Source organism: Conger conger, chromosome 16 (assembly GCF_963514075.1).
Source record: "Conger conger chromosome 16, fConCon1.1, whole genome shotgun sequence".
Lineage (NCBI taxonomy): Eukaryota > Metazoa > Chordata > Actinopteri > Anguilliformes > Congridae > Conger > Conger conger.
Genome location: NC_083775.1, coordinates 2,102,369 through 2,114,631, shown reverse-complemented (window position 1 = coordinate 2,114,631; position 12,263 = coordinate 2,102,369). Strand labels below are relative to the sequence as shown.

The window sequence follows — 12,263 nt, the reverse complement described above, 5'->3', positions numbered from 1 at the left end:
CAGGTCCGTTGAACACATTCTGCCGCTGTCGCCCGCTTTACAACACCAATTTATTTCCGTGGACGATCCGCGAATGAATGACTCACCGGCCCGGGGAACAGGTGTGCGTCGCGGCACGAATCGGTTTCTTTATGGCAGTTGTAAAGTGTTTTCCTCCGCAGCAACCTAGTTATTTTCTTTCAACTTATTTCAGTATTGCGAGAACCGAGAACACGTCAGAAAAGGTTCAGATTCTTCACATGTATTCTTCGTGCTTTTTTAAAAGATATATATTTTAAAGCAGATTTTGGAATGCGTCGCAATCTCGATTGTTTTTTCTTTTTCCTTTGCAAGAGTAAGCAGGCTACAGTTTTCAAAAAGCGAAATGTAATGCAGAATCCTATTATCTGATCGCAATTTGATTAAATCAAGCACGTTTGGCTCAGGTGCGTGCCCTTACTTGAATACATAGCTACCGTAGAATATTATCGTGCGAACTGATGCGCAAAAGCATTCTCCTGATAATTCCCCGCAGTCCCGCGTGCGGGTTTGAACCATGACCGGACCTTTCTTGCACTGCCTCAAATTCTTTGAATGCTGTAGTGTGTATTGGTTACGACGGGGCCAATCAGCGACGTTGTTTGATCCCCGAAGCTTAACGTAATGTGCGGACAAATCAACCGGACCGGGCAATGCACTCTCTGGCGCGAGGCTGAACTAATCGAAACGGGGGCGGCGACGGGAAACGCGAAGTGGGTACTTTATCTGCGAGGAGGAGAGTCCGGCATTGGCAGTCGCAGAACCAGTGCGACTGCTTTTTATGAAAGTAAACCGAACTTGTGAACCCCAATGTGGAAATTGAATGATAACCGCCCGCGCGTCATGCGACATTCTTTGCTCGCGCAGAAGTGACCGTAATTGGACTAAACAGAGGACCACGGAGACGGCGGCTGGGCAACCACGAGCTGCGCTGACACCCAAAGGCGGGCACACTGGACTCTTAACATGAACCTAAATCTTAGTAGAGAGGTGCGGCTAATGTCACACTGAAATCTGGAAATCCACTGTCTAGATCGCGCGTTTCGAAATGTCGTGCGGAGGTTTCTACCGACACATCTGATTGTTTTGGTGAAGTCAGTGCGCAGGATCAGTACAGTATCTAGTCTGCGCGAATGCTCACGTCAGTGATGAGTTGTTTGAGAATTGAAATTGGGCTGCCGTGACGCTTAGGATATTTCCAAAGTTCGCCAATACAACTCCGCGGCTCGTTGACGGGCAGTTCGTCAAAGTTAGCCGTCTTCGATTCACTCGCGCTCTGGGCATGTGTAAATACGTCGTTTAAATACGATCCTGTTTTCAGCTGCCGGAGGACAGGGGACAGTCGAGGCACGGATGCAACCCTGAAGAGTCCGTCAATGAGGCAACAAAACGCCGAGAGAGGAATACAATCAGCGAGAGTTGCGGAAAGGCTGTATAATCTGAAGTTTGTTATCTATACATCCATCGGCTATATGGACTAAACGAATGCCACATCATCCATTGTCTTGACTGCGTGTGCTGTTCTTATTTAAGCGTTTGTGGGTCACTTATATACCTTGCATAGGCTTCATCCAGACACATGCACTTCACATGCATTTAGACGAGCAACGTCAAGAGAAATTGTTATTCCGCAAATGTGTCGGCATTTCTTTACGTTTTGCGGACTGAAAACCAAAGCGTTTTCGCAAAGGATTAGGCTACGCGGCTTTCCTATCGCGACTATAACGAACCAACCTCTGTCAGAATTCGCCAGGATGTAGTAAGCAAAGCGGCGCAGCCTTTTTGTTTAATATATTTGCGGCAATAGGCAATTCTATTTTGTCATGGTTCATTAACGTTATGTTTTTGTCCGTTTGGTAGCCTACGTATCATGTGAAGGACAAAAAGATTACTTTTTAAGTTTGAAAAAGGGACGGACACATTGATAAACGATGGCTTATATCTTTGTGGAATCAATTCAACACTAATTCCTGAAGTCAAACATCGCATCGCTTCTGAGCGAGGGCGGAGCAGCCGTGCGCAGCATCCCCTGGCTCGAAGACGGCGAAAGAGACGGGTTGAACAGTTTGAAAGACATCTGCAGCTGAAGTTTCAAAGATGCATTGCATCCGTCACCTAGGGGTGAGTTGTTGTTGTTGCCAGTTCCTACTGTTTTGTTTTGCCGTGTTTACAAAATAATGCGTAAACATAAATATGCCGAATCCCCATGAGATATAGTCGTCCCACAGTGGGGCAAGGCTATAAATGTACGCAACATAGCTTTGCTTTGTCTCGTGTCAAATGGCGTTCCACAACTTGAACACAACGTTTTGTTTCTGAAAATGATTTCTTACTTGCGAGTGTTCAGAAGCTTCTTTTTTTTTAAAGGCTCGTCCGTGGCCAGCGTAGCAGGTGCAGCCCACTTTGGGATTCTGCCAGAGTCGAACCTGGAGTGATGCACTGTCCAATGTCCAGTAAAACGAGTCCGCAAGAGCGAGCATACTCTGTTTATTTAATGCCGTTAATGATGATTGTTTTGCTTGAGAAAGCGTAGACCATGATTTATGCGCGCATCCGTAGTTCATAAGTATGCACATCTTATTGCAACTTGATAATGACCATTAAAGCAATAGCCTGAGTGGGGAAATTAAAGCAGTGAAATCGGTCAATTTCCCTGAAAGAAAATCAATAGTTGTCTTATTTACAGTCTATCTATCTGGTTTAAGAGGTATGATACAAATGGATTAATTCCGTTCTAAAACGCCTATGATTTAAACAAATCGTGGCTAAACTACAGTAGTCTACTCTGTGTCGCTTCAGACTTTTTGCTGTACACACACTACCCGGATCAACAGCCCGTCTTCTCGGTGTGTGCGAAATCTGCGCGAGTGTCGCAACAAAGTTCAGTACCTTGATTAAAATGATGTAAGCTGGCCGCTTGAAAGCTTCCAGGATTAAAATGCAGGTTTTGTGGCTTAAACTGCGAACAAATACAACGTTTTTAAAGCGTCTTATCTTTACTATAATTCCAAGTCGGTGGTAATCGCAGGTAATACAAACAACTCTATCGTGCTTATCTTGTGGTTCTCACAACGAAGTTTTTTGGCATATTTTATATATTTTGAAGTTACGACTGGCCTTGCCGTGATAGCTTCTGTATGTGGTTATAAAATCAAACCTCATGTCGACACAATTTTGACAGCTTTTATAAGTACAGTAAACATCATTGAATGGATGAATGAGGTGAATTATTTAAGGTTTTCGCACCTGAGAGCAAATATGTTTGGTCCAGAAAGAAAATACATGTCTTTGCTGCGACTAGGATATCGGTACAGCTCTGGGACGTTCCTGGCGATTACAGTTCAGTTGAAAGAAGCGGGAGTGAAACTGATGTAACGTGCCCAGCCAACGGGGCAAGTTTAAACAGCCTTTCAAAATATCGGAAAATGGACTGGAAAAAGCTCTGTTCAAAAGCTTATGAATCCAACAATTCTTACCGTTTTAGATTTTTCATCTGACTATCTTGTAGAATCTTCGTCTTGTAGAAATTGTCTATACTGTCTGTGCTAACCGCATATGACACCATTTATATGAAATTGATGTCTCGGAAGAAATTGTTAAGTGTGAGTGCTAAATCCGACTGAATAAATGCATGGTCTACATGGCATATTCACCGTTACATTATAAGTTTTTGTAGCTGGTGCATTTATAACAGGCGGGGGCAAGTTGGAACAGCGTTCGTGCCCCTGCTGCGCTTCTAGTTGTTTTCCAGCAAGGCTTAGTTTCTGCTGGCTCGTGAGATGTGTCGAATCTATATCGTCTTATGACGCAAAAGACAGTGATTTAAATGACGTATATTTGGAGTCTGTGGCGGTCACATATCACCACTTATTCTAAAAATACTCTGAAATGTCATTACTTTCATTGTGGTAAAACACAGCTTTGTTAATAACTCTTTAAGTTTTCAAATCGTCCAGCCACTCACAGATGAGAACCGCTATAATACATGAGTGAAAACAAACAACATCGTCCAAGCGCAAATGCAACTATGCCAAATCCCCTTGTTTAAACATGCCCCCGTGTTCGTTTGCACCCCGGACGGTCTCCCAGAGTAGTCGTAGTTGCAGCCGTAGCAAGGCATCCTTCCAAGCAGTCGGTAGCCTTTTTGTCACAAGCGATTTATGGCGCTTCCCATGATGAAGTGTAGCAGTAATGTATTGCACAGTATGACCCTGAGGTTTTGATTTGTACCCCAGTGTCCAACCTTCGCATTCTCCCTTGCCTTCCCATCTCTAACGCACCTGAATGCGTCATCCCACCCAGGGCAAATACGGTAGCATCACGCGTACTGCTGCAGTTCCTGCGGATGGTGCGGTCTTCTGGTTTCTTGTTGTAACAGTGATATGATTTAATATTAGATTTTCCAAATAAACATACAGAATGAGCCCGTTTTTCAATGGTGTATCCGCACACAAAAAAAAACATGTCTTTCTAGAATCCAAATATAACCATTAAAGGTGCTAAATGAACCAACGGATATTTCGCACGTTAGAATCGACTCTGTTATTATTCTTTCAGAAGGGCCGTCTCGCTCTGGTTCCGAGCCAAGCGTGTCAAAACATTCAGAATATATCTTTTTATTTTTTATTTTTTATTTTTTTGTTATAATATGCCAATACTGAAGGACTTTATTTTTCCCTGATATCTTTTTCAGTTCTGTGTTCATTTTTGATATGCCTGATTCTGTTAATCATGTATACAATCAGTCATTATATAGGCCAAGCCTTCGGTGACTTTGAGAGAACTGGTAATCATAGAACGCAAAGGAATGGTGATTATTACTGAATTATGTGTTTGGATTCAGCTTGTTGGGGACGGTTTATGGTTTGCCGAACATATGTTGGCTGCAGTTTTTGTTCTGGAAAGTTATTTTTCATCTTGTGTGACAGGGAATAATGCGACGTGGAACACACAAGTGAATTGCTAATGAAGTGTGTTTCGCGTTACGGAGAAAAAAAGCCTTCTCCTGTTCAGTCTCGTCTCTGGACATGTGATGAGCATCTGACAGTTGAGTGACATGACCTTGGGGATTTCCGTTAAAAGCCATTAAACCTATCGATCCCTGTGTGGAGACACTGTAAGTGCAGTTTGGACCCTCTGGAGCAGGTTCCATCGCTGCGACTGCGCTCGCATTTCCACAGATGGGATACGTATCGGATTTAGGGCCACATACAGTATGAATGGCCACTTTTACCTGCAATGTGAACATAACCTTTTTACCTGCAGTGTGAATATAGCTTTTTGTTAACATAGCCTTTTTACCTGCAGTGTGAACATAACCTTTTTACCTGCAGTGTGAATATAGCTTTTTGTCAACATAGCCTTTTTACCTGCAGTATGAACATAGACTTTTACCTGCAGTGTGAACATAGCCTTTTTACCTGCAGTGTGAATGTCGCTTTTACCTTATTTAATAATAAATAATTTGATATTTAGCTGATGCTTTTATCCACAAAGCTGGTGACAATCCCTCTTGGAGCAATGCAGGATTAAAGGCCTTGCTCAAGGGCCCAACTGCTTTGCTGATTTTATGGTGGCAACACCGGGGCTTGAACCACCGACCTTCCGGGTCCCAGTCATGTACCTTAGCCGCTAGGCTACAGGCTGCCCCAGTCATGTACCTTAGCCGCTAGGTTACAGGCTGCCCCAGTCATGTACCTTAGCCGCTAGGTTACAGGCTGCCCCAGTCATGTACCTTAGCCGCTAGGTTACAGGCTGCCCCAGTCATGTACCTTAGCCGCTAGGCTACAGGCTGCCCCAGTCATGTACCTTAGCCACTAGGTTACAGGCTGCCCCAGTCATGTACCTTAGCCGCTAGGTTACAGGCTGCCCCAGTCATGCACCTTAGCCGCTAGGTTACAGGCTGCCCCAGTCATGTACCTTAGCCGCTAGGCTACAGGCTGCCCCAGTCATGTACCTTAGCCGCTAGGCTACAGGCTGCCCTATGTACCTTAGCCGCTAGGCTGCAGGCTGCCCTATGTACCTTAGTCGCTAGGCTATAGGCTGCCCCAACCTGCAGTGTGAACGTAGTCTTATTGGCCAACTGTTTATGGGAGTCCACTGTGCTGGGGCTTGGCTTGGTCCTGCTGCGGGTGCACTGGGTCTATTTTAGGCTGGCTGGCCTTGCTGCTACCTCAGTTCTTTCCAGCCGTGCACCAGGTTCCCCCAGAATGCATTCTGCTGTCAGAGAGTGTGAGACGAGCATTGGTCTGTTCTGTACAGTACAGATTTACATACGCATGAACCTCTGTAACAGGCTAGCGCACATGCTTTCTTTTACATTGTGGTGTGTTAAACAGCCTCTCTCTAAATGTAAAAATAATAAAAACAATAAAAATATTCCCCACTTAGAGCAGAAAGTAGCCTACAGTATGCTGTTTCAAGTCCAAGCACGTTTTGTTTTCACATGAAAATTGCCGTTCACATTTGAAAAAGTCAGACGCATGACTTTAATTGACCTGTGAAAAGGTGTTTATTTTTGGAAGGCGTTGTCGTGCCGCCGTGCTCCGTGTGCAAGGCCTGGGCGTCACGACTGCAGCTCCAGGCTCACAACCTTTGATTGAGAAGAACTTGGGCAGGGGGGGGGGAGAAAAGGTTTTTGGGGAAAAAAGGCAAAGGGCACCATGCCACCAAGTGAATGAAGTACAATGCTGGGCAGGCAGGGATGTCAGAAAATGAATGAAAAAGCAATTGAAGGAGAATTGACTCGAGGCGTGTCACGAGTGGGTCTGAGCTCAATGAAAGTCGAGCCAATGCCAGTGTCCCAATTCAGCTTCTGGGCCAGCGCTAACCCAACCGGGCCGGCGCTGACCCAACCGGGCCGGCGCTAACCCAACCGGGCCGGCGCTAACCCAACCAGGCCGGCGCTAACCCAACCAGGCCGGCGCTAACCCAACCAGGCCGGCGCTAACCCAACCAGGCCGGGGCTAACCCAACCAGGCCGGCGCTAACCCAACCAGGCCGGGGCTAACCCAACCAAGCGGGTACCCTTTAAGTTCATACAATTGTAGTCCTTAATTTGTACCTTTTTTTGCTAGGAAAACGTACTCGTTTGTGACCGAAGAGAGCATTACTGTACTCCCGGGGTACATTTGGGAAATTTTGGGTCCTTGAAGAATCAAAATGCAACTCCGCTGTCACTGTATTTCTGAGAGCGCTGGTTTGCCAATGCTACTGCACAGTATTACTGGATTTTTATTATTATTATTTATTTATTTATTTATTTAATAAAAAGAAAATGTCCGCTGGGTAATGCCCCTTAGATCACAGGCCATCTACCACACAACCGGTTGTGTGCTTTGTCATAACCAGTCATGGATGGTGATCCGCTCTGATGAAAGTCAGAGAAGGGAAGGATGAACCTCGTCTGTGTGAGAGCAGTCCTGGCTGAGTGCGAGTGTCTGGCTATTATTAACCGACGTGAGCAAGGGCTCGACCTTTTCAAAGTTAATCGTGTAGCACTGATGGTGCGCTTTTGTGAGGTCGTTTCAGATCTTCGAGATTAAGCGTGGACTCTCGGCTGCCTCCGTGGAAACACTCAGAGGGTGCTCTCTAATAATACACGCAGTGCCTGGACTCCGATAACCTCCAGTCCTTCAAGGACAGGTTTTGGCTCCTTCAAGGAGTGGTTTTGGAGAGGTTTTGGCTGGGTACTTCTTCATGCTCTGTATGCGCTCCAGAAACACGCTCTTTGATGACACTGTTTGTGTCGATAAACTGCACCAGCTCATTAATGGAGCCGGGTCATGAACGGGTCAAACTGGAGGCCCAGGGGCCTGTAAAACCACATCAACCACAAGGGGAAGTACCGGTCCCACGTGTGAGGTACGCCCCAGCGGTGGCACCACTCCCGCAGGGTGGGGAGGAAGTCTGCGTGTCTCTGACCGTTCGCTGCCTGGGTGTGTAGCTTCTCTCTCAGACTGTTTACCCAGTCCATCGCGATGAACTCATCAAAATGTCTCTGGCTGTTGCGATTACAGACCCAAACAAACAAGTAAACTAAACTAAATCACTTGGCCCTCGGTAGATCAGGGCTGGAGGTTGGTAATATTCTATGGATTAGGAATGGAGTTCGGGAAGGTTCTACACACCAGGGGATGGAGTTTGGGAATGTCCTACAGATCAGGGATTGAGTTTGGGAATGTCCTCCAGAACGGGGATGGGCATGGGCTTGTTCTGTCGGTTGAACGCTCCGAAGGGCCGGAAGAATAGATGGAACAAGTGCAGTTCAAGGCACTTGAAACCAAGGGAGGAGGCTGACAGAGGTCCCAACAGAGATGAGCGTGCACAGTGAACGCAACGTTCCCGCGAGGTTGCTGGAATGTTGTGTCGAGGTTATGACCTTGCCGCAGCAACGTTGTGAGAATGTTTTGTGTTAGCTGGGCCCACCCATTGCATGAGCGCCTTCCTCATACTTAAATAGAAAGCACTGGGAGGCAAATGAGGAAGCGCTCCTCTCCCTCCATGCGCCGGCCAGGAGCAAGCGCCCCCCTGCAGGCCTTCTTACACACTGCAGTCAGACGGTACAATGATAAACGCTTGAAAATATGAAACCTTGGTAGGGTCTGTAATGGGCATATGGGGACAGAATGATTAGGGATGACATTGCTCAAAATGTATGCATAAATTCATTTTGGAATAGCGTGGTGATGTGACTAAGCTCAATACATGAATGCTACATGCTAAAAACATGTTATTAAACATTTAAGCAGTTAACTACAAATGTAAGCGCCTTTGTAATTAATTGTTCAACAGTGTGTTTTTGTTTTGATATTTAAAACGAGGCATTGTGTTAGTCAGCTCCATGTGACGTGAGATTAAATCTCAACATGGCAGAGGTTGCGGAGGCTGTGTTGGGGACTACACATTTAACCGGTGCAAAGAATTATTTTAAATGAAATTAGGCTGTTGTGAAGGCCTGTATAATCGCATCAACACACAACGCCTGACGGGAACAGTCATGACGGCTCATGACAAACAGCTGCCATAATGCATGCTGGGATGGACGCTATGACGCACGATGACGTCATGGCCCGTATGTCACAATCTGAGCTCTAGTAACGATGCCATAGCGCTCGCGACAAGATGTCTCACATTTATCCCAACGCACACCATGCTGTGTGGAGTACGGGTTGAATTTCACTTGAAGTGCGACCAAAATGCCCTTCCACTCCACTTGGGTTCATTTAAAGGGGAACGGAAGATGGCAGGTTATAATACGGTTGAATAATTGTTAATAAAAAATGTGACAAACAGTCCCCGTTTCCTCTAAACGCGCAAGCTACAATTTCTGTTGCCCCAGTTAAAATATCTGTCTTGGGGGGGAAGCAGTTTTCCTTTGTTTTATTTCTTTCTTTTTTTTTTCTTTTTTTTTTCTTTTTTTTAACTACTCAGTCGCAAATGTCAGTTTGTTTTCCGAGATGCGCTGGCGTGGTAATTAAGGCTTGTGTGGCCCTGCGGGCGGTGTGTGGTGTAATTAAATGTCCGAAGCAATCAGACGGAAAAGGCCATGCCAAGGTGTCGACCTCCCGGAGACCATGTGACGGCCATTAGCGCTAGCTGCCTGGCTAGCAGATGGGGGAGATTACATAGGAGCCTGACGAAAGGCCGCTCAACATTCTGAACACTGCAGCGTGGAACCTTTCTCGGTATTGCGTAACCCTGACAGCCTTTGCTGTTCAATTCTAATTATATATGCGCAGTCCTGACATGCGTTTACTGTTCGTGAAGAGAATGTGTGTGTGTGTGTGTGCGTGCACCTGTGTGTGTGTGTGCACGCATCTATTGTATAACTCAGTAAAGCATTTTGTGCTTAAACCGTAACCATGGGATCATAAGGACGGAATAGGTAAAGAGGGACTGTCGTCAAGCAAAATGTACCTACACATGGCATTACTGATACCAGCTGCTATTCAGACCTTGAGAGGGAACCGATGTCTGGTAAACAGGAAGCAGTGGGTGACAGGGTCAGGGGTCAAATCCATTTAAATTCATGAATCCCCAAAGAGCATTAGACATCCGCCGTTTCCAAATTTGAAAAATTTAATTGCTTTTCATTGTTGCAATGATTGAATTGAAATGGAATTGACCCCTACTCCGGCGGGTTGACTGTCACCCCATCTCCAGTGTATAAGTCTTGGATATGGGGGCATGGAAGGTTGTGGGTTCAAGCCCCAGTGTAGCCACAATAAGATCAGTGCAGTTATTGGGCTCTTGAGCAAGGCCCTTAACCCCACATTGCTCCAGGGGGGATTGTCCCCTGCTTAGATTAATCAACTATAACTTGATTTGGGATAAAAAGTATCAGATAAATGTCTAATGTTACATTACATTACATGGCATTTAGCAGATGCTCTTATCCAGAGCGACGTACAACAAAGTGCAAATTAAACACAAGAACAAGTGCAAAGAGGACCTGAGAGGACAGTATAGTTCCGAGTCCTAGTGTAAACATGCAGAAAATCAGAACCCTTTAAGAGTACAATCAACTTTCAAACTAGCATACCACAATTGCAGCTAGAATACAAAAAATAACAATACCTATACAAGTAACAATATCTATACAATCTATACATAAGTGCCATTACAGTCTAAGGCTAATCATGGTGGTGAGCTGGGGAGGGAAAGGTGTAGCCTGAAGACATGGGTCTTCAGTCTGTGCTTGAAATGTCATGTAATGTAATGTAATGTAATGATTATTGTTCAGCATTTGTGAGTTTGGGTGAAAGGGTGTTCTCAGGGTTTTGACAGGTCACAAACATAGGCGTCACACAGAGGGAGATCTGGACTCATTTAGTATCTGCACCGGATCACTGTTAAATTGGTCTCCGAGGTGTTTTCTGAACATAAAGCTTCAACATAAATATCACAATGAATTGTTGAAATGATTTTGCATGAATTGAACTCGCCCAGGGCGGCACGGATGGTGCAGTGGGTAGCACTGCCGCCTCACAGCAAGGAGGTCCTGGGTTCGAATCCCCGTCGGCCGGGGCCTCTCTGTGTGGAGTTTGCATGTTCTCCCCGTGTCTGCGTGGGTTTCCTCCGGGTACTCCGGTTTCCTCCCACAGTCCAAAGACATGCAGGTTAGGCTGATTGGAGAGTCTAAATTGCCCGTGGGTATGAGTGTGTGAGTGAATGGTGTGTGTACCCTGCGATGGACTGGTGACCTGTCCAGGGTGTATTCCTGCCTTTCACCCAATGTATGCTGGGATAGGCTCCAGCCCCCCTGCGACCCTGTTCAGGATAAGCGGGTTAGGATAATGAATGAATGAATGAACTCGCCCAGTGGAACTGCAGGGAGGCTGTGGGCCAGCTGGTGGATGTGAAACTTCATCACATCATGGGTCTCAGGAATCTGAAAGGACTGTGATGACCTTATGGATCATACGGGCACTGGCCCTTCCTCCAAACACAGCTTTACGTCGGCTCTGGAGATGCCATCCATTCAGGTATGGATGCAAGAGATGCGTGCATATTCTTGTGCTTTAATGTAGGAGCTCCTTTGATAATCTCTTAAATAGCACTTCTGTGTAATTGTATGCTGAGGAGGGATCCCTACTGGTGCAGAAGGTGGACATTTTGATTAGAAACGCTGCAGCATAATGGGAGATTATAAAACAAACCACAGGCATTTTTTTAATTTTTTTAATTTTTACTTAATAATGTTTGAAGATGCTTAACAGCGGTATTGTAATTCAACATAATACAGTACTGTTTATCAAAGGTTTTATCAATCACTTTGGTCCATTTCCTGTTCTCACTGTAGGTGCATTCTCCAAAACATTTTATGAAACATTTTAAACACAGCCGTGCAGGGGAATCCGTTGGAAATCACAAATACATCACAGTATAGGTCTTGTATTCTTTATGGACTTCAAACATGCATTTACTGTTCAACTGAAATGCCATGAGGAATTCCTATATCGCACAATTGCGCACCTGTTTTCCCTTGGGAATGTTTGGATGATTGGCCCACATTGGGGTGCACTCTTCGGCCAGGCTCTGCCATTGTAAGACCATGGTTAATTACATGGTTAATTACATGGTCCACAATGGTGGCCCTCATTTCATCAGAGACAACAATGTGCCTTTGTCCTCTTCTGCCTCTTCCTCTGTTCTGTGGTGTTCTCCTAACCATACCATCACTGTACGTGTAAACGTTTGTGAGATTTGTGAGCAATACAAAAATGGATTTGATTTAGACTGTG

The 12,263-nt window shown here is 45.4% G+C and overlaps 1 protein-coding gene across 1 annotated transcript in view; it reads left to right on the top strand.

The window, feature by feature from the left end:
- Positions 1-781: 781 nt before the first annotated feature.
- The window catches only part of crhr1 (corticotropin releasing hormone receptor 1), a 131,233-nt gene continuing 119,751 nt past the window's right edge, over positions 782-12,263 (top strand). Inside the window, exon 1 of the mRNA XM_061223939.1 lies at positions 782-2,139. Within this exon, the coding sequence (XP_061079923.1) occupies positions 2,116-2,139 (24 nt within the window). The 5' untranslated portion in view covers positions 782-2,115. The remainder of the gene's footprint in view (positions 2,140-12,263) is intronic.